At 51.0% G+C, this 26,277-nt stretch overlaps 2 protein-coding genes and 1 pseudogene across 2 annotated transcripts; 1 reads left to right on the top strand and 2 right to left on the bottom strand.

Annotated features, from left to right (window-relative positions):
• Positions 1–6,003: 6,003 nt before the first annotated feature.
• Positions 6,004–7,134, bottom strand: LOC119445079 (programmed cell death protein 6-like; annotated as a pseudogene).
• A 6,007-nt stretch (positions 7,135–13,141) lies between these two features.
• Positions 13,142–20,638, bottom strand: LOC119446286 (uncharacterized). Its single transcript, XM_037710679.2, has 4 exons — positions 20,441–20,638; positions 18,364–19,847; positions 15,005–15,247; positions 13,142–13,368 (listed from the first exon to the last, which is right to left on the bottom strand). The coding sequence occupies exons 2-4, from the start codon at positions 19,579–19,581 to the stop codon at positions 13,201–13,203; spliced, it is 1,629 nt and encodes a 542-aa protein (XP_037566607.1). The 5' UTR covers positions 19,582–19,847; positions 20,441–20,638; the 3' UTR covers positions 13,142–13,200.
• A 1,654-nt stretch (positions 20,639–22,292) lies between these two features.
• LOC119445078 (uncharacterized) lies at positions 22,293–24,548 on the top strand. The gene has a single exon (XM_037709403.2). The coding sequence runs from the start codon at positions 22,920–22,922 to the stop codon at positions 24,546–24,548; it is 1,629 nt and encodes a 542-aa protein (XP_037565331.1). The 5' UTR covers positions 22,293–22,919.
• The last annotated feature ends 1,729 nt before the right edge of the window (positions 24,549–26,277 follow it).

Genomic DNA, 26,277 nt, shown 5'->3' with positions numbered 1-26,277 from the left:
TTGAGGTGAACAGGTTGAATGTTATCAAGACCAGCACTTGTTATCTTTAAGTGATTAATAATTTCTACTATTTCACCTGGGCCTGTTGGAAAGAGGTAAAATGATTGAAGACATTTTCTAGGTGTTAGCTCGTAGTTATGTGACAAGAATGGGATTTTTGCCCAGAAAAATTCATTTAAGGCATTTGCAATATCATCAGGGTTCTTACACACGTTATCAGACGACTGTACTTCAGTGATAGCGGGAGCAACCGTTGATCTGTTTAAAAATGAATTCATGATTTTCCAACTGTTCCTTGCTGCTATTATACCAGCACTAAATATCCTATTTGTAAAATAATATATTTCTGTTTAACTTAGGAGTTTATTAAGAATGTTGCAGCATTTTTTATAGCGAGATTGAAGGACAACATTGAAAGGATGCTTTTTGACCTTTTGTACAAACTGTCTTTTTTTCACAAGCTCTTCATTAGGCTAGCTTAAAGCCACGGATTATGTGTAGCTGAATATTAACCATGGTAGTAGAATCATGTAAATGTTTTTCGCGAGAGATGAAAAACCCTAACAAACGGGTACAACCAGAAGTCCAGCCCACCACTTCGCACCTCTTGTTGGAGCCGAAGTTCCCACGCCAATGCCACATTCTTGCGATCCCACTGAATCTTCAAAGTCTCCTTGGTCAAATATGAGGCTATTTGCAGTACAGTACTCTCAGGAATCTGTGAAAACTTTATAAAACAAAAGCACTTCCTCGAATTTTGTGCATAGCATATTGCTTTTAACTAAATCTATCTAGATCTAAAGAGGAAAACACTCACAGTTCGGAATTTTGTCAGATATTGTCATTGGTTTAACGACATAAGTTGAAGAGGGATCGGCGTGCACGAACGACGTCTTTCCAATGGGCATTCTGCACTACTGTTTCTCAAACATTCCATGGACTCGATAAAAACTCACAGGGCGGTGTAACGCGAATGTTTCACCATTAGCTGTGATGCCGGCTAGGCATTTTCGCTTCTGATGTCGAGCTCGTCGAATCGCTTGGTGGTCTGAAGGCCCTGCTTCTTCCATAACATTTCATTGCAAAGGATGCGACGCGGCAAAACTTCCACGATTATGCGGGCGTTGCAACCTGTTTGTTCCGCCGCGAGGCGAATGGGCGTAACATTGATAGTGCTTCCACTTCTGTTAGTCATTTTTGAAACCAAACGCACTCCGCGTCTCTCGAGACCCTTTAAATCTCCGTGCGCTTGACGAGCATGCGCCGTCAACTAGGACGACAGCTTCCACGATACTGAGGGTGCAGTCGGGGTGTTCCGGCCCCCGTGTATACGTAGGGTGCCTCCCTGTCGAGGCACCTGCGTGATAGAGGCACCCTAGCGATACGAGAGAGAGAGAGAGAGAAACAATTTTATTTACGGCATAACTAGGTCGTTAAATTAGCTAGCCGGTGGTCCAAAAGATAGAGGCCAATTGCTTGCCACGACCGTTTCGGCCCAGTTAATTACTCCTGCCTGAATCTGGTAGTCAGTCGTCGACAGGAGTGACTCCCATGTCTCGTGGGAGGGAGTTGGCAGTATTGACTGTGGAGGGTTTCCCTCGCATTCCCAAAGAATGTGATTTTGGGTAGCCTTCATGCAATGTTGGCAGTTTGATTGGATTTCATCCGGGTAGATTTTGGATAGGCGATGGGGGCTGGGGATAGAATCGGTTGGGATTTGTATCCAGATCGTAGCCTGTTGCCTTGTTAATTCTGTGTGCGAGTTCGCGGGAGGAGGAACTTTCATTGAGGAGCTTTCGTATCGCCAGCCCTCAGCTAGCGATACGAAAGCTCCTCAATGAACAAAAGCAGCGCCACCTCTATCACCCTCCCCCGGTACGTGCTCGTTTTCGCTCTCCAGCGCCTACTTCTCGACAATGGCGGCGCCAACACTGTTACAACATAGAAGATCCCAGGTATCTTCACGTGAGCCGGGTATTTTACACAAGTTTTACGAAGATACCAGGTATAAGCGCGATAGCGTTTAGGGCCCCCGTGTCGCAGAAAATCCGGCGTTAGCAACCGGCGTGTGATCGTGGGCGGCGGAGAAAATCATCCAGCAACATCGACCGCGCAGGCCCTCCACGTGGTGCAAGGTTTTGGTGAACAAAAATTGAATTTCTCACAGTGAAATCTGTCAGAAAAATGGTAAAATACGACTTTACCATTCGGCGTCGGATTCGCCAGCCGGATTGTTTACCAATCGGCGTCGGATTGTAATTTCAATGTACGAGAAAACCTAATTCTGCTACGAGGAAACTCAAACATTTCTACCAGACCTGCGCGCGTCAGGGCAATAGTAAACAGTTAATAAAATATAAAAAAAGTTGCTTGGGCCTTCACATTTTAATATAAGACCACTTATATTGCCCCTGAAAAAACGTCTTTCCAGCAATGCATTTCAGTTTAAAAGTGAAGCCGACCTTAAGGGGAACGGTGTAAGCTTGGTCTTTGTAAGCTAGCTTTCCCACGTTCAGTGTTGCAGTGAATGAAGTCTACTTGCCGTATGCGAACGATGCGATGCGAACGGGTCCCGATAACGCTATCGCGTTCTGCTCTTAACGGCGAAGCTTAAGCGTTTTCCAATTTTTTGTAGCGTGAGCTACACTGGCCGAGGTTGAGCAGTTTCGCATGGCTCCTGGAGAGCCACGCTGCACAGGCGCGAGGAGCAGTGACGTCACACGGCGCACAGCTGGCGCGCCGGGCGTTTGCGCTGGGCGCTTACGCTGGGCGTTTGATCGTTTGCGCTGGGCGTTTGCCAGTGTTGTATAGCCATGGAGACGGAGAGCGAAATTGCTGCTCAGCGGTGCAGAAGAGCGGAGAAGCTTAACTCATCGGATCCCGAAGTAGTTGACTAGGCAATTAGCGGTTGAGCGTAGGAAGAACGGACAGAAGAAGGCTAAACGTGCTGCGGAGACACCCGAGCAAAGGGAGGAACGTCTAGCAAAGCGGCGTCGCCAGGAGGCTGAGCAACGTGCCCGACCATCTCAGCAGCAGCAGCAACAAGACCCGTCGATGACGTCAAGGCTCGCCGATTGACTGACTATACGGTGAAACTTAGCGAAAGCGCCAGTGCGACTCGGACCTTCGAGACAGACTCCTCTTTACAAAGGTTGGTGTTGCCACGGGATAACTAGCTGTCACAATCCCCGAGTTTAGCATGGTTGCTTATGCCAGTCGTGTTGACGCTACCAGAAGCTCTGGAGTCTGTATCTATGTGAGGAATGGGATTGCTGCCAGTGAACTGCCAAACGTAGCGGTGCCAAAGCCTGTGCCGTTCAGCTTGACGAAAGTGGTGTGGTCATCGAAGCCGTGTACGTGTCGCCGAACAGTTCAGTTAAAGACACTATAGACGTAGTGGGTATGTACGTCTATACCTAGTCGTGCGGCAAGTGAACTGTGTGTGGTGGCTGGTGACTTCAATCGTGCTCCAGACTCTCTTGGTGTTCCTTTGAAGGACACGTTTAACCTGGACTTAGCCAGTGTTCCAACTGTACAGACGACCCAATGGGGAACCACCATTGATCCTGTGTATCACAGACAGACAGACAATCAATTCAAAATACTGCGTTGGGGCCATAGAGACGGCAGTGTGTTACTACACTGACCACCGAGCCGTCTTTGTGGCAATAGAGAAGCAACCAGACGTTGAGCAAAAAAATAAATAAATATACATGTGTCACATAGTGTGTATACCGTGTGTGTGTCATTGAAGCAGCAGTAAACATGATAATCAAGCTAATCCTAGACAACCAGGAAAGCTAAGAATAACCAGCTGAACCTTCGCTCACGCTACGTATATCCTGGCATAGACCGAGCTAAGCCACTGTCGAATTTTTACAGCGAGTTTGATGGCGCATATCTCCAAACTGGTCTCATTCTGGAAATTCATTCTAAGTGGATACGCCTGACAAGCTCACCAGTTACAATTCGTAAAGTGCAGTATGTGTCGTAAAGTAATTAAATAAGAAGTTAATTAGTGATTTTTTGTTCATTAGTTGAATCTGCGTTTCGATTTCTCGTGCTACCAATGTCCGCCTCTTCGAATAACCCAGCTCAACGATAAGAATTGTGCTACCTGCCACAGGCGATTTCTGAAAATTCCGTAAAGCTTAATTCTGAACACCAGGTACATGCGCCGCTCGTCAACGAACCTCTTTCACGCAGACATGGGTCACTGCAGTGGACGCGGGACTGGGTATAGGTGCCGCTGTTCGCTGAAACTCTTTAGTCGCCGACTTGTAACACCGGGTGTGCGCCCCTCGGTCTGTGCCGGTCCTAAATGAACCGCTTTTATGGCAACTTGGTTCATTGGGTATGAGCCACTAGGTGTGTGTTTCACTCTTCGACGAACATCTTTGACGCCACCTTAGGTAACCATAGGTATGTGTCACTAGGAATGTGCCGCTCTACGATGATGAAAATGATTCCCTAAATTTATCCGATGCATAGCGGAATCGAACCAACGTCGCAAGGGTTCCTCAAGAGCAGCAACCCGAGCATCCCGGCTGTGCCGCACGACGCGTTTCTAAGAGTTCGCACGCATCGGCGCGCCACGCATTTCGGAGGCCACGCGCAGGCTTCGCGGCTGCGCCGCTAGGTGACGCTGAGTGTTCTTAGGGAAGAAGTGCGAAAGAGGAGTTTACGCTGCAGTGCACGCCTCGTACATAACTCGTTTCGATGGAGGCAATACGCTGGGTCGCTATATTGATTCAGTGCTGAGCGAATTAGCGTCGACAGTCATTGTGAGATGGGCTCTGGCAAATTTATTTATTTATTTATTCGGTAACACCGGCAATCTCGCAAGAGATCATAGCAGGGAGGGAACACAAACACGTACAGTGTAAGTGTGATTAAAGTAAAGATATTAAAACGCGAAGAAATGCAGTATTCGATGACCGTACGCGTCAAGTCAACTGTAACATTGTACAAAGCACAAGTACACCAGTTAGACATTTACAGTATTGATAAGTACGCACACGAAAGGACTAAAGCAGCAGATTACGTGGTAGCACAATCAGATCATTGTGGCGCAAGCACGAATTGGTGATACAGAAAACATTATAGAATACAGCGCACTATTTATTTATAACAAACAACGTTTCACTTCCTCGTGATCACGACAAAATAAACACACTGGTGATAGTTGACAGTCCTATCTTGTGACAACTCGCATGTCCCCCCCCCCCCCCCCCCCCCCTGAAATTTGTGCACAAGGATACATATGGCATAAAACGACGTGCGACAACACCTATGACGTCGTCCCGGGTATTTATGTTCTCTTTGCTGTATTGTAAACTAAATCAAATGTTCCTGCATGTGATATCCCAACATTTATAAACCAGACGACGAGTCATAACTTGATACGCTTTCATTTCAGTTTCATGGCTTTTTTAACAGCACTGCGCTGTATGATAATGTGACCGACCTGTGGGTTCAGCTTAAGGACATTGTAAATGAATGCATTGTACGTTTTGTACCAACTATATTTAAATATGAACACTTGAGGTAAGAACCTATGTGCATTTAGGGCAGTTTAAAAGCAAAAGATAAGACAAGTAAGAAAGTTAAAAATAAAGAAAACTTGGACTCGTTCTAATGGCTTGAGTTATCTAGAGAAAACTTTCACAATTAACATAACAAATTAGTGTTCAGGTAGCTTCAAATAAACATCGTCATTTGCATGAGTCATTATCCAATTTTATGGCTACGTCACCAGAAAAATATTGAAAAACAATTTTTCTAAATTCTAGTGAATGTGCTATCTGATGAGAATCATCATGATCTGATATCATGATGAGAAAGAGTTGGATAAGAGGGCCAACAACAAAAGACTTCCTCCTACCAAATCATTCAGTAACACAATTTAGCAAAAGATAATTCAAAAGACACGGAAAGCAGCAGAGTGAGACAACGAATTGTTAAATGCATGTGGCTTTGTAACGGGTAGATATAGTAGCAAGGGAGATTTGAATAAGGTTTAACGGCATAGTGTATATTAATACTCGTCCGTGACAGAAAATGCAGAGGAAGACGTATTTTGCACGATGGTTTAGACGCTGGTTTAGTTCAGAATCGTACAAATTTTTAAAGACAGGCCCACTATGCAGCTTTCGGCAGGAGCCACTAATTTGAAAGTAATTATCACGTCAGCCAGATTTCAATCCACGTAGTATATAGTATCACTTTTGGGCTAATGAAAAGTTCCGTTATGGGTGGTAGGCAGATTACTAAGTGACAGCCTGGTAAATTTGCTTATTACATAATTACACTACGAAATCTTGCTTGGCCTAGAAGATTTACGTGAGAAACCATGTCCGCACACATCGCCACAAGTCAGGTGCAAGTTTTGAGCACATCTCGCCGAACAAGGTGGAATCGAGCTCACGACAACACAAAACTTTTGAGTCCGAGCTTCAAGAAGTTTTCGTAGCTTATCGTTATGTAGCCGTCCAGATCGGTGTCGTAACTCTTGAAGCCGCTTGTGAAGGTCTGCAGTGTGATGCAACAGAGGATGTAGTCGTCGAAGTTGATGGCTCCTTCCTTTCCCGGTCGTACTTCTGCACCAGAAGGTCCACCGTCTCTTCGCTCAGACGGTAGCCGAAGTTGACGAGCGCATCGCGGAGTTCGTTCCTGTCGATGGAACCCGAGCGGTCCTTGTCGAAGTCTTGGAAGCATCGGAGCCAGTCGTTGATGTATTTCCACAGAGACACGAATTCGTCGAAGCTCACCGTGCCCGTACCGCTGCGGTCGAACATGTTTATCATCATGCGCACCGTATCGGGGTTGAAGGGCTTCCAGGTGCCGTTGGACAGGCATTGCTGCAGCTCGTTGGCGTCTACGCGACCACTGCGGTCCTTGTCGACTTTGTAGAAGATCTGCCGAAGGTAGTTGACGTCCGCTCCTCGAGGCTGAGCTCGGCTCGGGTTACACGATCTGTAGGACATGGTTGTCTCCTGCGCGGAATTCACTGTAGCGTCGTCCCGTTCTTCGGTAGCGGCTCAGAGACGATTGTCCCGAATCCGCGGTGCGGAAGAAGATAACGGACGCTGACGGACCCGGCATTAATTTTGCATGTCAGGCACCGAATCACCGCGCCGAATAAGATGATGATGATAACCTAGCTTGACCAAACCCCACTGTTGGACAGCAATCGGGTGGCAGTATATTGTAAAGGAAAAGCGCCGAATAAGATGACGATGATGATAACCTAGCTTGGCCAAACCCCACTGTTGGACAGCAATCGGGTGGCAGTATATCGTAAAGGAAAAGCTAAACGAAATGTTGAAGTAAACCGATCCCACGTAAATATAAAAAATCGCAAGATCCCACGCTTATGTGGGAGTCGGTGTTAGGCGAAACTTTCGGTGATGTTTGCGCAAATGCTTAAGTAAACGTTATGCAAGCCGAAATGCTTGCAGAAAATGACGCAAGGGAAATGTTATTTTACGCAAATGGAATATTAGTGACGCAAGAGGAGTCCAATGCTTAACAAGTGTAACGTACGTCATTATCAATCTTATCAAACTTGATCCGACCAGTATAAATCCTTATCAGCCTTTATATGTAGTTATCAACCTTATCGGACTTGATCCGACCCTTACCAACTCTTATCGGTTGTTATCAACCTTCATCGGGCTCGATCCGAGCCTTATCAACGCTTACCGGTCATTATCAACCTTATCGCAATCGATCCGTTCCTTATCAACCTTTATCTGTTTTTATCAACATTATTTGATATAATCAGACCCTTGCCAACACTTATCGGTCCTTATCAATCTTTTCAGAATTTCTCCGACCATTATAAGCCCTTATCGCTCTTTAGCGCCTTATCGATCCGCGTCGAACCATTATCAACCGTGATGAGACCCATATAACAACCTCTCATAAATTATCATCCTTATCAACTCACTGACTGCTTATCTATGTTGCGCGATGCGAAGCGCATGAGCCCTCACAGATCGATGGCATTTCGCTCGGCGAAGGAACTCCCCAACGGAACGCGCATCCCGCGACCACCGAAATGCATCGGGGATGTGGCGTGTTTGGCATTAAATTTTCGCACAACTGAAATTTTCCTTATGTCTACAGGGCTCTAAATCGGCTCTAGATGCATAGTCCTACAGAGGGCTTTTATTCCACCATCACCAAGCATTTCAACAAAGCCTTCAGAGAAACTGTTCTCCTTGACATGTGTTTTGTACCGCCAGTACAACACGTTCATATACTGTATATATGGTTCAGACATATTCGCCTTCTGCAAGCGTGGACGTCTTGCCAAAAAAAAAAAAAAAAAAAAAAGAAGAAACGTTTATATATCTCACCATACGCAATTCGTTTCCTACCTTTTAAAATCCCATGTGACCCAACATACGACATGCTCATGTTCCTTTGGTGCAGTAGAATGTGCGTCAGGCACGCTGAAATTTTGGAGCACTGCACGGGCTCGGGCTTACCCGAAAGCCCGGGCCCGGCCCGGGTATATGGGCAGTTATTTCACGGGCTCGGGCCGGGCTCGGGCACGGCATGCGCTTGTTGACCTGAGCCCGGGCCGGGCGCGGGTATTTTGACGCGGGCCCGGGCCGGGCTCGGACTTTCTGGTGGTTTCTGGTGGAGTTATCCTCACGCGTCTCGACTCTGAAATACCTGTTGCCCCGGCGCAGCTGGAAGCGAGCAGTGCTACTCCTGTGTACTTCCCTTTACTACTTCTGTCGTATTTTGCGCTGTTTGAACAGAATGTAAAAGTCCAGAAAGACCGAAGTCGCCTCAAACCAAAGGATGCCATTGTATTCCTTACGTAAATCAATGTAATTAATGCTTTCAGCGCGGTGCAAGCGTGTTCGCGACTTGCTGATTCTTCAAAGGCGAAGTGGTAAAACGATGACTGGTAAGATAAGATAATTCGTCGCGCGGCCGAAATATGGCACTGCGTCCATCCATGATTGCACGCATGTTCTCAACCGGCCGCCTATAGCAGCAGCGCATTACGCTGCACCACGGAGGAACGAGAAGCTTAATTTCTTTCTCAATTTACTCCATCCATGCGCTGCGCTCACGACCGGTCGTGGCTGCGCTTCGGCTAGTGTGTACTAGAATACGCATGCATGAGAATACGGTTGAGTGGGCCGAGCGGCTGGGGCTGCGCATGCTTTGCAGTGAGGCACCCGACGTGGAAAAATACTGTGGCGGACGCTGCGATAGAAGTGGATTGTGCCGCATCAACGTCGCGCCGTTGGAAACTGCTGGCGATACTGCTCGGCAGGGTCATTCGTACTACTTCGCGCGCTGGTATTTGCGTTCAGACCGTTCAAATGGTGTTCATAATTGCATATGACATGTATTTATGCCTTAAGAATAAATTCCTTTCATTCTCTATTACTGCCACTCGGTGATCGTTTTCGGTCTCGGGCCGGGCTCGGGCCTAAGGTAAAGGGGTGGCAGGCTGGGCCGGGCGGGTAACGTAGATTATTTCCGGGCCTGGGCCGGGCCCGGGTCCGGAAAAGGTCGGCCTAGAGAGAGTGTCTCTATAGCCTGCTACTCCTCAATGGGGTAAGGGGAAGTGGGAGATACAGGAGTTTGAAAGTTCCCGTGTGACTGGAGTAGGATACCCCAGTCACACGGGAACTTTCAAACTCCTTTGAACCAAAGATTGCTGCACATCCATTTCGTTGTCATGATGATGATGATGATGACGACGACGGTGATGATGTGCGCATCCCATTCGAAACTGGGCGGTGCAATATGTCATCAAGCTCGTGCTTTTAACAATCTGGAGTGTGCAAGACTTTATATCGTTATAGTGCCATAGGCTACATTTGTACCATAGGCTTCGTGCCATAGGCTACATTTACTGCCGTTTTGCTCACGCCGAGAAACAAAAAATACAATAGGTTGTACCGGTACGCAGCCGCAGTGGCGTACGTGAAACGTCTTGAGCGCGCTGCCGAGGGTGTATGGACACTATATGACACAGAAATGACGTAGCCAATTACGCAAGTTTGATTTGATTTGACTCACGGTTGACAACAGGGTAACGCCACAATCTGTCAGCGTAAAGTGAAAACGGCTTCTCACTATTCGAAAGCTATTTGAAACGTACTTGATAGTAATTGAATCGATTTAGTAGTATCGGTCTCGAAAGTCACTATTCGCACACCTCAAGAAACGTACAATATTTGAGCTTAAGCTAAAGTTGTCCCTGAGATGTCCTTACACCTGGTTTCATCAACGTTTTTGCGACATTACGACACAGAAAAAAAATTCGCTATATTTTTGTTGCACAACGTTGTTCATATGGAAATAAGGGTGCTGCATGCCTTGCTTCTGGTTGCGCTGGCAGGAACGGAGCGAGCCAATGCATTATAATGTCGCGACGCACGCACCGCCAGAGGGGGTACAGAACTGAAAACAGGTTCTAAAGAACGAGCACTGTGATTACTTATTCAGGCTGCTCTGATGCTTGCTAATAACATTTATCGTGTTTCAAGGCCTTGTTTCTTCTTTTGACAAAAGGGCCTCAAGTTAAATCTGCCCTGTCGGCGCATGCTTACTTAGGCCCATCTTTTTTTTTTTTTATTGAGTAACACAATGCACGTTCCTTACTAACGTCCTACCAACTTCAAACCTTCGTCATCCAAACCTGCACCAACGCACCTAGCTCACTCGTTCAAACTCAGCCATATGTGTCATTGTTTGTGGGGCAAAAAGTGAGAGAACACTCGGACAGAAAGAGCCCCAAACTTTCCACCAATTTTATTTCCTGAAATTGCGCACATTCATGACCTTGAGCTGGAAGATGTGCAAGAGGAGTAGGACGTAAAGAAGGTACAGACGATGACACTGAGGATTAAATCTTTATTAACCCAAAACCAGCATACGTAGTGTACCGCTCAAAAAGAAAAAGAAAAAAGAAACGCCGGAAAAGACGGAAGAGGACCATGCGTGGAAGTTATGAACGAAATCACTCATAGAAATCATATAGCTCTTTCGAAGGTAGCGAAATGGACGGGTATAGCTTACGCATGCATAGCCACATTTAGGTGGAAGACTTCGTATATCACTTGTGGGCGCGCTCCTTATAAGGTAATTCGACATGATTGTGCAAATCAGTCTGCTGTATGGACCACCACCTCCTCAAAGAGGCAGGACGTTTGTCGAGTAAACCCCTAAGCAAGAGAAAGCATTCATTTGGACCATCGAGGTCGTTGCTCTTGTGGTCGAGCGGGTAGTGTCCTCATTCCAGGACTCCACTGGCCATATGGCTGCTCGACAAACTTGCTGGACGAGAGCTTCTTGTCCCGCCAGGGGATCGCCGGTCAGCTGTACCTCCCACCGCTCAAATGACGTGCTTGGCGTCGTTAAGTGTTGAGGTTTGCCCCCCGCCCCCGAGATGTGAATAGGCGTGTGTCGCCGCACCAGGGGCAGAAGCCGCGATATGTTTGTGGGTACATTTTGCTGTTTTTTGTTAGGGGGAGGATAAATCCTGCGGTTGAGCCGCTGGATCTCGAGGCGGTCGCAGTAATTGGATGGCAGGGGCATGAAGGTAAATGGTGGGGATTGATCAGACGATTGGTTTTGCCCCACTCGGTTGATTAGCGCTCGAGCTAAGGCGTTCGCCCTTTCATTCCCCTCCAGTCCCGCGTGGCACGGCGTCCACGTGATTTGATATGGGATTCTTGCAGCCTCGGGCCTAGAATTTGAGCCGCCGGCAGCGGTGTTCGTGCGTTGGTAAAGTTACGGCAGGTCTGTTGCGAGTCGGTAACGACATGAACTTCCCTGCCCACCCTGTCTTGTTGCTTTATTACTAGCGCCACGGTTATAGTCTCAGCCGCAGCTGGGGTCTCTGCCCTGACGAAGGCCGCCAGGGTCAAGGAGTTCTCTCTCCCGTTCACGGCGGCTACCACGAAGAGGCGTCCTTCAGGGTACGCCGCAACGTCCACGTACGTTACGTACGGGTCACCCTTGAATTGTCGGCGCTGTATGTCGACGCGAGCCTTGCGGCGTCCTTCGTGGAGTTCATGACTCATGTGCTTTGGTATGGGATTCGCCTTGATCTTGCTTCTGACCTCGGGCGGGAGTGATCGTTGCCCATCGAGGGCACGGAGCTCCGTTACCATTCCGGCCCGGTGGAGGATGGCTCTTCCCGCCGCCCTGTTCTGTAGTCTGGCTTTTTGCGAAGCCATAACCGCGTCCGACAGCTCAGCGAAGGCGTTGTGGATCCACTCTCCAATGTTGTCAACGCGGCTTAAGTCATGGATCCAGGGTCTCAAAGAGGCGTGACGTAATTCTAGCGCACTCCTCTCGCATTTACCGCTAAATCGGCACTGAACTTATTAATGCTCGTTGGCGAGTGGTCTACTCCTCTAATCTGCAGGGATGCTGGTTACGATAACGCTAACGCTTGGAAGCAGAGGGGCAGCGGGACACTCCCACGGTGTGTGTGCATGTATTCGAAGGGTATATAGAGCGCTCCTCATTGTCTGCAGATTGAGGAGCCTGGATCCCTGTTAACGTAATGTGTATTAGTGTGGGTTGGGTAAAATGTGCGCGCGCATGAGTGAGGTTTTTGTTGACGGAGAATAAATCAAAAGCAAGCAGCAGAAGTAATTAACGTTGCTCGTACCGTGGTCGGGATCTCAACTTGCATTCGGGAAGCTTCACGTCAGTGCTTTGGTTTCCTGTTTATTCGTGTAAAACTACATACATTGCACGATATCGTGGACTGCTCGACTTCGCGGCATATAATTCGAATCCGTCATCTGGACAACCACTATCGGCGGTGGGTGTTCGTATAGACTACGAAGCCTAACCATGATGGCTTCTGACAGCCTTATTGTTAACAGTATTTAATAGGTTTGGCCGTAGTATGACGTCTTTCTTTGCTTGGTATATTGCGGAAGAAAACGTAAAAACAAGAAAATATGCGCCAAAAGCAGCTGCAATTACCCACATTTGAGCTGGTCTAGGACGATGGCTAGAATGAGAACCACACTTCCCCGTAACAAGGGAAAAAAAGAGCAAGAAAAAAAAAAGAAGAAAGAAAGAGCCGACACTAGTATCTCATGAGTCATAATAGGGCCGTAACGATACTGTATGCCTGTATTTGCATAGCGCAACATCCAAATTCGCTAAATGTCTATCACTTCGCGTCTGTATAGGCGTTCAGAAGACGCTGCACTTGTGGGTCGGGTTGAGCACAGTCTCTGGCGAGCAGTCGAAGGCCTGAGAGAAGCGCGGCACGTGACGCAGCACGTCACTGCAGGGGTCTCCCTCGACGCCGGGCTCCTCCCGACCCGGGCACTTGACGAAGCACCACGTGATCAGCAGCACCTGCGCGGACGCGCGTTATCCGAAGCTCGTTAGCAGAGCTGCGTGGCTGAGCTTTTCTGAATTTTCGAATGGCAATTCGTATTACTTCCTTTTTTTTTTAATATAATGAACTAGCATAGACGAGGAGGCCTGCCGAGAACTACGAAGTCACGGACCACGTTCAAGAACCAGAGGTAATCAAATTTAACACCACTCGTCCCCTCTACGGCCACATGTCGTCCACAGCCTTGGGGCGTTAAACTAGATTATGTGAACAGAAGTCACAGGAAGCTGGCGCGGAGAGTTAGAAGTGCCATCACCCCTTGTCTTCTGATTTCAGTTTACGGTAGAAGTCACATATCGCCCATCCTTGTCAAAATTGTCGATGCAAAGGAAACAAACAAACCATTTTATTGCGATAGCAATTATATGGACACTTCAACCGGATTTCTGCCGTCGGCGTCGCCGTCGCCGTCGCCGTGAGGTTCCGTATAGATAAAATCTTCACCGCGCGCCGTATGCCCGAGCGGAAGCGTGCGGGGACGCGCGCTATCACGGAGAGCGAACGCACTCAATCTCCCACGCGCAAGCAACGCAGCGGGAAGCCAGCGCCGGAGGGAGCGGGGGGGGGGGGGGGCACTTTTACTCTGCCAACAACCGCGCGCGTCGCTCGACCGCACCGTCGCTTATCTCTACCACGCGCAAGCAAGGAAGCGGGAAGCCAGCGCCGGAGGGAGCGGAAGGGGGGGGGGGGGCGCACTTCTACTCTGCCAACAACCGCGCTCGTCGCTCGCCGCACCGTCTCTCATCTCCACACGGCTCCGACCTTTATGCACTGTGCATTCGCCGCTCAGTTTCTGTTGAAGCGATAGACCGCACGTACCTTCGCCCGCTGCAGCGTATGGGCTTGCTGCCAGCGTTTTGACAGTCGTTGTCTGCAGTCATTCAGTGTTATCTATTCATGTTTGTTTGTGCGCGCTCACACCACGCTTGTTCATTCAGTTAGTAATAGTCGGGCCACATTTTCCAACGCACGCTACACATGTAATGCTGCCCGGATCGGCAGTGCAGCGCTACAGGTGTGTCCCTTCGCACGCGCGCTGCCCACGGGAAGCGCTTCTCATCAACACCACCGTTTCACACGCGCCTTCTCGTGGTCATCGAGTCTCTCTTCATGTCGGTCTACTTACGCCGCAGCACACCTGCTTACTTAATCAGCTCATGTTTACTACAATTCATATTGCTACCAAAGCCGCTCAACTTACTTCGTATGACATTGCTGTGTTGCTATCGCATTTATTGCTTCGCCCTTAGGGCGAAACTGTGACATTTTTTATACGTGTAAGGTTTCCGATGAAAATTATCTTGACCCAAATAGACTAAGGTCTTTGGCTGCGGGAGTACTGTGATAGGCTCGTCAATGCATTCCTGCTCCGTGGTTGCGTCTTGTGATTTGTAGATTGCAGTGGGCCCTCTCCTAGCATTATAGCTATATATATGGCTCAAATCACGCGTTGAAATGTGTTTCACTTCTAATGAATGGATGAGTAAAACTGTCATTTGGAGAAGAAGTGGCTCTATGGCCTGGTTAGGACACGGGGGCTGCTGTGCGGGGTTATTGATGCGACAGTAAAGAAATCCTTGGAAAATTCTGCACCTGGATCGCTGACAACTGCGGCGTCACCAGCCACCGGTCGTCCTCACCGCGACTCGAGCGTACGAAGGCGTCCAGCACGGCCTCCACGGAAGCCAGCTCGGCCATAAGCAAGTCTGGAGACGCCGGGCTGGCCGGGGAGGTCGACGAGAACTTGAGGCACGATCGCGACTCGTTCAGCGCTGCCTCGGCGTCCGGCAGGTGGCGGTAGAAGCGGAAGGCCAACTCAGCCGAGGCAACGCCCACCTGAAGATAGGTCGCATGAGTTGGCCTTTGCGAGGCCGTTTATACCTTTATAAGTTGCTCTGACAAGAATAGGTTTAGCGTGCCAAACAGTCTTAATGGGACGCTGAATCGTTTGAAACTTGAGCAACGCGGCGGAGTAAGTGTGACTCCTCAAGAGGAGTGAATTCCTGAACGGAATATTTGAAAGAAATTTAAAAAGAACGTAGATAAAAATAGTGCGACGTCCCCATTCCGTCCTCATCTAATCGACGACCCTCAGCTGGGTTGGCGCCGATAGCGCGCAATGCCTTGACACGACCGGAGTCCGGCCATGGCCAAGTGCAATTTCTTTTTACAGCGAATCTGTATATGGCTACCCCGGCAAATTTTCTGCGTCCGTGCGAGTACACCGTCGCGTCGACAAAGACAAAATTTCGTCTCCAGAGCTAGTAAAAGAATTAACAGAATTATGTTTTCTCGTACGTTCAAATTAAAATCCGATGCTATCATGTCTGCAGGTTGTGTGTAAGTCGTACTTTACAAATTTTGTGGCGCACTTTACTTTGAGAAATTGAATGAATTCAATAACGCACTTGCGCCAAGCGGAGGGGGGGGGGGGGGGGGTCTACTAGAATGAGGATATATGCTACACTCCGGCACACCTGCGTGAACGCGTGACGAACGTGTGCACACGATGTATCTGTCCTTGATACATAGATCGTGTATCAGGACAGTGCTGGCTACACCGCGATGGGGCAGTGACTGCAGCATCTTTCGTGTTTAGTATTTAACTCTACTTTTACAAGTTCTCCCACCCTTAAATGGAGTCATGGCTATAAAATAAAGCATTGTTCCAGATGATTGAAGCCAGGTTTGTCGCCCCAACACGTGATCGTCCCGTCAAAGCGTGAGGTATAGGTTTTAGTGCTCCCAGTTGCGTCTGCGCTAATGTCCGAACTCTGCAGGCAGAGCAGCCAAACATAAGCGCATCTACGAAAAACTACCACGAACCAAACATTCTCGCCCTACACGCTGAGACTCGTAGGTGACGAGTTGGGCCGACTTTGCAAGGGAAAAAGCAAAATGAATGGCTTCACCTGACGTAATGCTTCCTCTCTAGTTTATTTTGTTCCTATAAGAAGTGTACGTTTACTCCAAGGCACTGAAACTTGTGAATTCCTTCTTTTCTTTTTTTTTTTTTTTTTGTTGTAATAAGTATTATTAAGTGGAATCGTTCGTCCGACGTGCCAGTGTCAAGTGTGAATAAAGATGCGTTTTATACAGACCTGTGATGTGGTCTACGCTAATGGAGCCGTGGCGACCTCAGAGATTGCACTGGTCCACCGTTGCAATCTCGGAGGCCACGGTAGAGTCAGAGTTTTCCTAGAAAAGTCGCTAGAGGGAACTTTGGCGCTGCGATAGTCCTGCCTCCATGGGAATGACAGTTAGTGCACGTATTTGTCTAATGTGTGTGCTGTGGCTTCAAATGCTCTTGCGACGTCAATTATTACGCTTTATCTTTCTAAAATTCCCAAGCACTAAACGTTTTCTAAACACATGCGCAATCATTCTCAAGTGGTTGCATTTATAACGTGATACTGAAGCGAATAGCTTTCATTGCCTTTTTCGGCCACGTTTGTCTTGGTGGTGGTGCTCGCTCACTTTCACCGTCGTTTCAGAGATGCCACAGCAAAGATGCCACAGCAAAGGGCGCGACGTGCTCTCTCTCAACCGTTGCGATGCGCGTTCGTCCGCGAAACGCCAACGTAGCTCCTTGAGACGCACGAGCTGTCGCGCGAGAGTTGTGTGGATAGAGTCCTATTAGTTGGAGAAAACTCACATATGACAAATTGGCTTGTATGGAAAGTTACCTATGCTACAGCTTCGGATTCGCTGGTTAACGACTCTGCTCTCTGCGGTTTTACGCAATGAAACAACACACGCTACCTGGATATCCTCGCTGCAACAAGTATACGCCACCTTCGAGCAAATCATTGCTTTGAACAACGCGAATAGGTTTGCAGAAGCGCTCCGCTATTCGCCTGCATTCACAATCATCGTCGGTGGTTTCTGCATAACTTCTTGTTTCGTGAAAATGATCAGTGCTCAAAATGTTCAAACATTCTTTTCGTTCGACATGCGAGTAATGCAACCGACGTTCAATGGAATAACCGAATGTCAGCCTCCGCGGAAATTTGTATATATATGCCATCTGTATAAACCCCTGCAGTTGCTCTGGGAACCCGCAAGAATTCTTGTAAAAATTATCCTAGATCTCATTGAAGACGTTTCAAAACAAATTACATAAGAAGTCACATTTCGTTCATAGGATACGCCTTTTATACCAGTACATGCAGATATATTGAACGAAACGTAATCTGAGCAAGTGTTGGTTGATTTCATATATCGATTCTCGCGTTTTTTTTTTATTGTTTTGGTGTAGAATGTCTTGTTTACGGCGACACTGGCGATTATTTACCCTATATCATCGAAGTTTAGATAACAGGAACAACTTTTCTGCAGTTTAAAGCGAGGCTGCTAGCCTTTAGTTGGTCGGGATTTTTCGTGTCCGCCAGCGCAACCTTTGCTCAACCAAAAATGTGGGCCGATTCTGGAGACAGCGCAAAGCGGGAAGTGCACAGTGTGCTGCCTATCCAAGAGGCATCAAATGACGTCGTTAGATGACACCATCACTTGGCGATGACGTCATCGAGTGACATCACGTTTGACGCGATCACGTCATCGCATGACGTCATCGTGCGATATCGTGACATGAAGATGTCGCTACCATGTAACGTAACGTTTGACGTGATGTCATCACGCTGTCTTTGGTGTGATCACGACGTCACGCGACGTTTGAGGTGATGACGTAATTAAGTTTCGTCATCATGTGAAACGTAAAGTCGCCACTTAGTCACGTGGGTTTTGGTATACCGCCGGATATTAACAACGGATTTTTCGCTTCATGCCCATATAATGATTTCGCATTTATGAAGAATTTATAAAGAAATCAAGTTTTTGTTAACTGTGGGTCTCCCCATCTTGTATCTACTTTTTCACACATTTCATGGCGCTCACAAACCCTCGCAGTGTGTCCACTCCGTTATAAGACGTCGCACGAGACCCATCGAACGTACCTGCGCGCCCAACCCTCCGTACTTGACGGCGGCCGTGATGCCGTCGTCGTAGAACGGCAGCACGAGCGTGAACGGCGACAGCACGAAGTCACTCTCGGTCTCGTTGAGCGTGTAGAACATGCAGTCCTGGAAAGGACGAGCCGACAGCGACCTCCGCGGGGCCACGTATCCGGGACGCCGCGTCATCGACCACAGTGCCAGCCAGTTGGTGACCAGCGAGTCGCCCACCTCCGGTGGCAGGGCGACCTCGTCGGCCGACGACGCATCCGTGGGCATGTCCACGAGCCGGAGCGCCGGGTCCACCGCCTGCCAGCGGCTCGCGAACGACGTGTTGGCCGCGAAAGGCCCCGAAGACGACGACAGGCGTCGTACAAAGGCCCCGCGCACGTCCCGGACGAGGCTGTGTACGTTGATGTTGGTGTTGGGCCGCACGACGACGTCCGAGTCGTACAGGGCGAAGACGAGGTCCCCCACGAACGTGTACGTCATGGCGAAGCAGGCGCGGCCGTAGTTGAGCAGCGCCTTGCCCCGGTCGGCGCCGTAGTGGTTGAGGACGAGCTCCATGTTGGCAAACAGCGCGGCGTAGCGCACGGCGCACCAGGACACGTAGAGGTGCGTGTCCCGCTCGCCGTACCTGCGTCGCAGCTCGAGCAAAGCGCGCAGGAAGGCCGCGTTCGTAGACATGATTTGGATGCCGCGGTGACCCGCGACGGCCCAGTGTCGCGCCACGGCCGCGGTCCACTCGGTGCGGTTGACGAGTCGCTCGTCGTCGGCCTCGAGCGGCATCGGCTCGGCGTGCGACACGCCCCGGTAGGCCCTTCGCAGCGGAGGCAGCATGCTGTCCTCCACGGCCCTCATCTGTTCGAAGGTAACTCCGCCTTCGTGGCGCCGGGGCCCGTCGTCGTCGTCATCGGAGGCAAAGTGGGCGCGGAGGACGTCGAAGAACTGGCGCGACTCGTTGACGGTGCGGAGTCTGGCCTGCCTGCCGAGCATCCGGGGAAAGGTGTGCGCTTCGCGCACGATGACGGTCGTTCGCCAAACGTCGCTGGCGCGCTCTCCGCCGGCAGAGTCGTCGTCGTCGTTAGCGCGGATCGAGACGATGGCGGGCCAGTGCAGGACCTCGGACAGGTAGAGCACGGTGCGCAGCACGTCGGGCGTCCCGGACCTGACGGGCCAGAAGACGCCGGCCTGAGCCAGGGCCTTCTTGACGTGCGGCATCTCGTTCCTGCCGTCTCGCACCACGGCGTCGCAGCTGCGGTAGAGCGCCGCCACGCGCTCGCGGTCCGTGCGACCTCGGCGGCCGCTTCTGGCGTCCACCGCCGCCCTGGTCAGTCGTGGTTCCGGCGGCGGCTACGGCGTTGCGCGTGAGTCGAGAGAGCCGCTCGAGCGCCGACATGAAGATCTCGGTGCGCACAGAGTGCGCGTGTTGCTGCTGCCAGCCGTCGCAGACGAAGCGGGTGAAGCTGTAGCACGGGTTGAAGGACCTGAAAGCCAACGGGAATTCGGTTATCCCTGTCGGGATTGCTTTGGAAGAACGCACACACAACATACACGCGCCTATACTAAGCGACAACGAAATAATTCAGTACCAGCCTGGCCGCAAAACACCACTGCACCTGCCCGGATCCATCCACGATCCGTAACGTAGTTCCCAGCTGATGCCATGGTAATGAAAGATTTTCGCCTCCAATGTGACATCATAGAATTTATAGCGGGCGCGATTGGGCTGGCGCGCGCATCTATGCTAATACTCTTCAAATTTAACTGCGGCGTACTTGCCATTGCATATTTAGGTTGTTGCCGACAATAAATCGGTGATAGGCTTTCTCTAGACACTCAGCGGGCAAAATATCATACAAGGAACTAAAGCTGACGAAATATACAAACACATATACGGTGTCAAGGACCTATGGTCAGGTGCTGTACGGCACACAGTGTTCGTGACCTTTAGTTTAGTGAATGCAGGAATCTAAGAATAGGAATAAATTGAATTAGTCAAAACCAAAAGGTAAATACAGTCAGCGTGGCCGATGGTCTGACAACAATAGACTCAGACATGCCGATGCATATCGGGCACCTGTTCATGGACTCCTGCAGCCTCCGGGCGAACAGTCCGCAGGCGTACGAGCGGCACGGCTCGGTGCGCGTGCTGATGAGCGCGAACACGATGGAGAGGAGGAGCGCAGAGCCCAGCACCACGGCCGCGATGCCCAGCGACGGAAGCAGCAGCATGCGACGCGCCGACGACGGTGCTTCCTCGGTGGCCGCCGCCACCGACTGCAGCGCCAGCAGCTGCGGTCGAACCTGCATGCCGTGCACACCCGGAGGAGACTTGAGGCTTAGTTAAACGTCAAGCAAGTGTTTTAAACCGAGCATGTTGGTGTTTTGAACCGAGACAAGTGTTTTAATCCGAGAACGGGACTGTAGAGACTAGACAAACGCGAGGGTTCGTGTTCCGTCTAGTGTATACTCCCCGCTCTTTGTGCAGTTCCCGAGAAGTCACGTTTATACCTCATAGGTTTAGATATGGCTAGCGTGTAAGCGAACGCGGTTTGGTGGGCTATATTAGTCCTGCAGTGGACATATATATATAGGCTGCTGCTGCTGATGGTGATGATGATTAGTTGATTCGACATATACTAAAGGGCAGCAGCGCAGCACAAACAAACGACGCAAGACTCGTGAGTCATTTTCACGGTCTTGTGTCATTTGTCTTTCCTGCGCCTTAAGTGGTACATGTTGCAACTATAAACTGTGCCATAAGGCCATCCACAGCAGGCAGGCAAACAGCACGGAAAGGGCACCGCTCCGACCCCAAGGAACAGCGAAACGAAACAATATTCACGGGGAAATGAAAGCTCGAAGTAATCATAACACTGGCCGAACAAGGAATGCCGCTGGAACCGATCAATTCGCCAAGGTCCCTATAGTCGAAACGTTCGCTCCAACGACGTTCCTTGTTCGACCACTGCTATATATTCGCTTCAAGACCACTAAAACGGACATATAAGCACAGTGTTGTCTCAGTGCTGTTATGGTTAGCTTCTATAGGCGCCCGTGCCTGCGGCGAGCAGCGTCATCCGTCATCGTATAGTCTGTGACGTGGCACCACGACGTCAATTGGCTCACTTCCGTGTTATATAAATGCGGTTGCGCTGGGACTGAAAATACGTTTTCCCACATCCGCAATCTACACCATTCGTCTCCTGCCTTCGTCCAGTCTGCACCGGGGCGCCATGCAAACCGTTAGCCCCACATTTGAGTTCCCCACAAAAATGAGAAATAACTCTGGCTGTATATAGATCGTCCTTGTGGAAGCTGTATGGCACGGTGGTTCCGTCAGCACGGGAATTATGAGTGTTTTACATATGCATATAAGCTTCGTCCCTTCGGCTTCACCCAGCTTTGTGACTTTGCAAATTGGTCATCAAAAAAAAAAAAAAAAAACTAATGATAAGTGCAACAACGCGCAATGGCAAGGAATGTGCGCCGGGGTCTTACTGCCTTCTGGGTTAAAAAGAAAATAGGATTGGCTTCGAAATGCAGGCCCAACAATGGCTGAAATAGCGCACTAAATAAAGCAAACACGAATATCAGGCAAAGCCATCTACTAACCATTACGCCCACGGTAGAGTCGAACGATTGCGATGCCAGAGATCCCTCTAGAATGCCGGGTGTTCAAAATTGAGCTTTACGGAATTTTAAAACTCGCCTGTGGCAGGTACGTAGCATAATTCTTATCGTCGAGCTGGGTTATTCTAAGAGGCGGACATTAGCAGCACGAAAAATCCAAACACATATTCAACTAATTAACATTGACTAATGAACTCCTTAGTTCATTACTTTTGTGACACATATTGCAATTCACAAATTGTAGCCGGTGATCGAGTTTGCAAGACGCATCCACTTGAAATGAATTTCCAGGATGTGGGGATTATGGAAACCGATAATTCCGCACGTCCAGAGGCGCGCCAGGAGACGCGAGTAGAGCAGACGCTCCTTGCACGGTTCTCCCGCTCGGGAAGGCCAGGCGGCTTCCCGGCGGCGCGAGCTCACCCCCTCCCGTCGAACCGGTCACATACGTAGACCGTCACGTGGCCGCGGAGTCCCGCGCCTATTGGACCAAGCCCAGAACAAGGCGGGGCGGTCGCGAGCGGCGCGACCGGCGCACGCCGGGGACGAGGGAGACGACTGCGAGCCGCGACGAAGGACGGAGCTCAGGTAACCATCTTGTTCCCTTCCTTTGTCGTGCCCTACCTTGTTCGACCACGCTCGACCCCGACAAACGTCGAGGTCGACTCTATAGCCTGCTTCCAAGCGAATTCCCCCTGGAGCAATAAACCCTGTTTGTACTTGTTACACTATCGTGCGTTGTCGTGTTTCTGCCAGTCCTGATACCGCCGAACCCCGGTAGTACAGGGCAAGCACAAGGGAGTTGGCCGTCAAGCCTAAGCCTTAGGGACAAAGGCGGCTTGAGAGAACCCGGAGACCACAACTGGCGCCCAACGTGAATTCTCGCTTGCAGACGCAATCGAGCAGCCGGCTCCCACTACACGATGACGAGCCCACAGTACGAACTGAGCGATCTCATGGAGTTGGCCGAGATCTGCAGTCAAGCCAGGGAAAACTCAGGCCTGGCTGCAGCGGCCGCGTCACCCACAAACGTGGGCCGTGAAAGCACGTACAACATTCCCATACACCCTACAAATGTAGGAGTGCCCAACCCCGCGCACCTCACCAACACACCGGCACATGTCGGCGAGCTACCGAATCTATTCTCGTCACTCGGCGAAATATTGGTTCCCTCCGTGCGCGCCGTAAACATAACGGATTATGGCGGCGGTTCCCAGAGACCTGTTTCGAACGGCGAAGGATCTCTCGCCGCCACACGCGTCCCCAGAACGTCGGAAAATTTCGGCGTGCATTACCTAGGGCTCAACTCAGACGGGGTTGTACCCACAACAACAGCACGCGCCCCGGGCGCAGCCGCCCCGGCCACCTTGGGCGGGCACCCAGTCTGGCCAAACGGCACAATTACTTCGGCTCTCGGTCGCGCAGCGAGATCACCACGCGTCACGGAGCCCGATAGTGACCCGTTCCCAGTAAACACAGGGACCTCCGCAATCGGGCCGGACAGTTTCGGAGGTTCCAATAGCGGAGGAAAACCTGCAGACGCGGCAAATCCCGTGCACTTTCTGGCGAGCGCTTTGCAGCAGGTGTTGCAAACCGCAATTTCACCCGGGCCTCGTATCGGAGTCCCGATACCGACGTACAGTGGCTACGGCGATCAAATGAGCGCCAACGTTTTTCTACTGGCGTTGCGACAGTACGAGCAAGCGACTGGCATGCGCGAGAGCGCGGTGTTGGAGAGAGTTCTCCCGGTTGCTCTAGTCGGCCAGGCCGCCCGGTGGTACCGTTTGGTAGGCCACACGGCGAGCACCATGGACGAGTTTCGTAGGCTGTTCAGAGACGAATTCCTCCCGTATGACTACCGACTGCAGATGCGGAGGGAGTTGGAACTACGCACACAGGCCCCAGACGAATCGCTGGTGGAATACGTTCGGGCGATGCAGGAGCTTTTCGAGTATGCTGATCCGAGCGCTTCGAACACGGAGCGAGTGGAGCGGGTAATTCGACAAAGCCACCCTACCTTTGCACTTTATCTGCGGAGTTCACGCTGCAGAGACCTGAACGAGCTGGCCGCAGAATCACGCAGGGTGCAAGCCGAAATCTCGGCAGCCCGCGCGTACCGACCACCGCCGCCGCCATCGGAGTCCTTGGAACCAAGCTGCGCTTGGCACGGCAGCGGGCGCACGAACAGCGAGCACGCTGCGATGCCGGGTCGGTCCGCAAGTGCAACGGCGCCGTTCGAAATATCGGACCGCGCCCTCGATCCCTACGCTTGCGGGTGGAGGACCGCGCAGGCAATACAGTCAAAAGGCTGGTGCAGCGCACAACATCACGCCCGATCAGACGATTACAGGCCAGTGCCGAAACTAGGCAGATCCGCTAGAAACGCGATCACGGATGGCCGTCCTCAGCTCGATGCTTGGAGATCGGCGGAGCAGCCCGGATTTGCACAACGCACGACGCGGAATACCGTACGGTGTTTCAACTGCGCCCAGACGGGACACATCGCGCGTGAGTGCCCTAACCAGCAGGGAAACGAGACGGGCCGCCGGTAACAGTGCCGGCGGCCAAGGCAACGGCCCGCGAGGCAAACACCATCGCGGCATCTTCTGTCTTTCGAGTCGGAGCGCAGAACAACGGGAATGCCCCCTTCATAGACCTCGCAATCGCGGGGACTAAGTTCAAAGCATTACTCGATACCGGGGCAAGCGCATCGATGATCGGAGACGAGGCCGTCTCCCACCTTGCGCAGAGAGGGGTCAAGTTGCGGCAGCGAAAACTACCTCTCCAATTGGCGTGCGGAGAGGCCTGCTCGAACGGCGGCGTGCGACTCGTCGTGCGCTGGAATCAGCGGCGGCAGAGGCAGCGATTCATTCATCTGGCTGGCCTCGCGGTCCCAGTAATCCTCGGCCGAGATTTCTTAGCGAAGAGTGGCATTGTAATCGATTTCGGCAGCGGTGGTTACCGGGAAAACCCGTTGGCGCCGCTCACGCCTTTCGCCGCACCGGCAGTCGCCGAAGTGGAAAGGAGGAATCTTTTCGGCGAGAGCAACGCGCCTCGCGAGCGGCCGGAACCGCTGGCGGCGACTTGTCAACACGGATTTTCGCCGAGACCGGATCAGAAAATGTGCGATCTCCTGGCGGACGCCGAGGATCTGACGGAGCGCGAGCGAGACCGCGTCTTATCGTTGTTAAACGACTTCGATGAGATGTTCACAGACCGCCCAGGATGCACGAAGCTGGTGCAACACCGCATCGAGACGGGCGACGCGCAGCCTTGGAAATCCAACCCTAGACCGGTCAGCCCTGCCAAACGGGAGGCAATTGACGCGGCGCTACAGGAGCTGCTCGATGCGGGTATCGTACGGCGGTCCACGAGCCCCTGGGGTTTCCCAGTCGTGCTCGTTCCCAAAAAGGATGGCAGTTCCCGTCTTTGTGTGGATTACCGGCGACTAAATACGGTCACGAAGAAGGATGCGTATCCCTTCCCAAGAGTGGACGAGATAGTTTCCAACCTCGGTGGAGCGAAGTACTTCTCGACGTTGGATGCTAGCAAAGGCTATCTCCAAGTAGAGATGCGACCAGGCGACGAGTGCAAGACGGCATTTACTTGTCACAGGGGCCTCTACGAATTCGTACGGATGCCCTTCGGTCTCTCCGGAAGTCCGAGCACGTTTCAACGGCTGATAGACCGCGTACTCGGGGACGCCAAATGGCACCACGCGCTCGCCTATCTCGACGATATCGTCGTATACTCGCACACCTTCGAGGAGCACTTGGATCATCTTCGAGACGTCCTGGGAAAACTCCGGGCGGCCGGCCTCACACTCAACCCCGCCAAGGCGCAAATCTGCAGAACAGAAGTGAGCCTACTCGGTTACCGGGTGGAACGAGGGCAGGTGTCCCCAGACCCGGAAAAACTTCGAGCAATCGTCGAGTTTCCAGAACCGCAAGACGTGAGTGGTGTACGCCGTTTTCTTGGGATGGTAGGCTACTACCGACAGTTCATTCTCAATTGCGTACGCATGCAAGCCCCCTTGACAAAGTTGTTGAAAAAGGGCATGGCTTGGGAGTGGGGGCCGGAGCAACGGGAAAGCTTCCGCCATCTCGCGCAGGCCATCGCAGACACAGCCTCATTGAAGTTACCGGACCTAAACAGGCCCTTCGTGATCCAGACAGACGCCTGCGATTTCGGAATTGGCGCAGTACTCCTTCAGGCGGAAGAGACTGAGCTTCGCCCGGTGGCATTCGCGAGCCGCGCGATGACCCCGGCGGAGCGCAACTA

This window comes from Dermacentor silvarum, chromosome 3 (genome assembly GCF_013339745.2).
Source record: "Dermacentor silvarum isolate Dsil-2018 chromosome 3, BIME_Dsil_1.4, whole genome shotgun sequence".
NCBI classification, from domain to species: domain Eukaryota; kingdom Metazoa; phylum Arthropoda; class Arachnida; order Ixodida; family Ixodidae; genus Dermacentor; species Dermacentor silvarum.
Note: the sequence above shows the minus strand (reverse complement) of the source record. Positions and strands in the feature narration are given on the sequence as shown.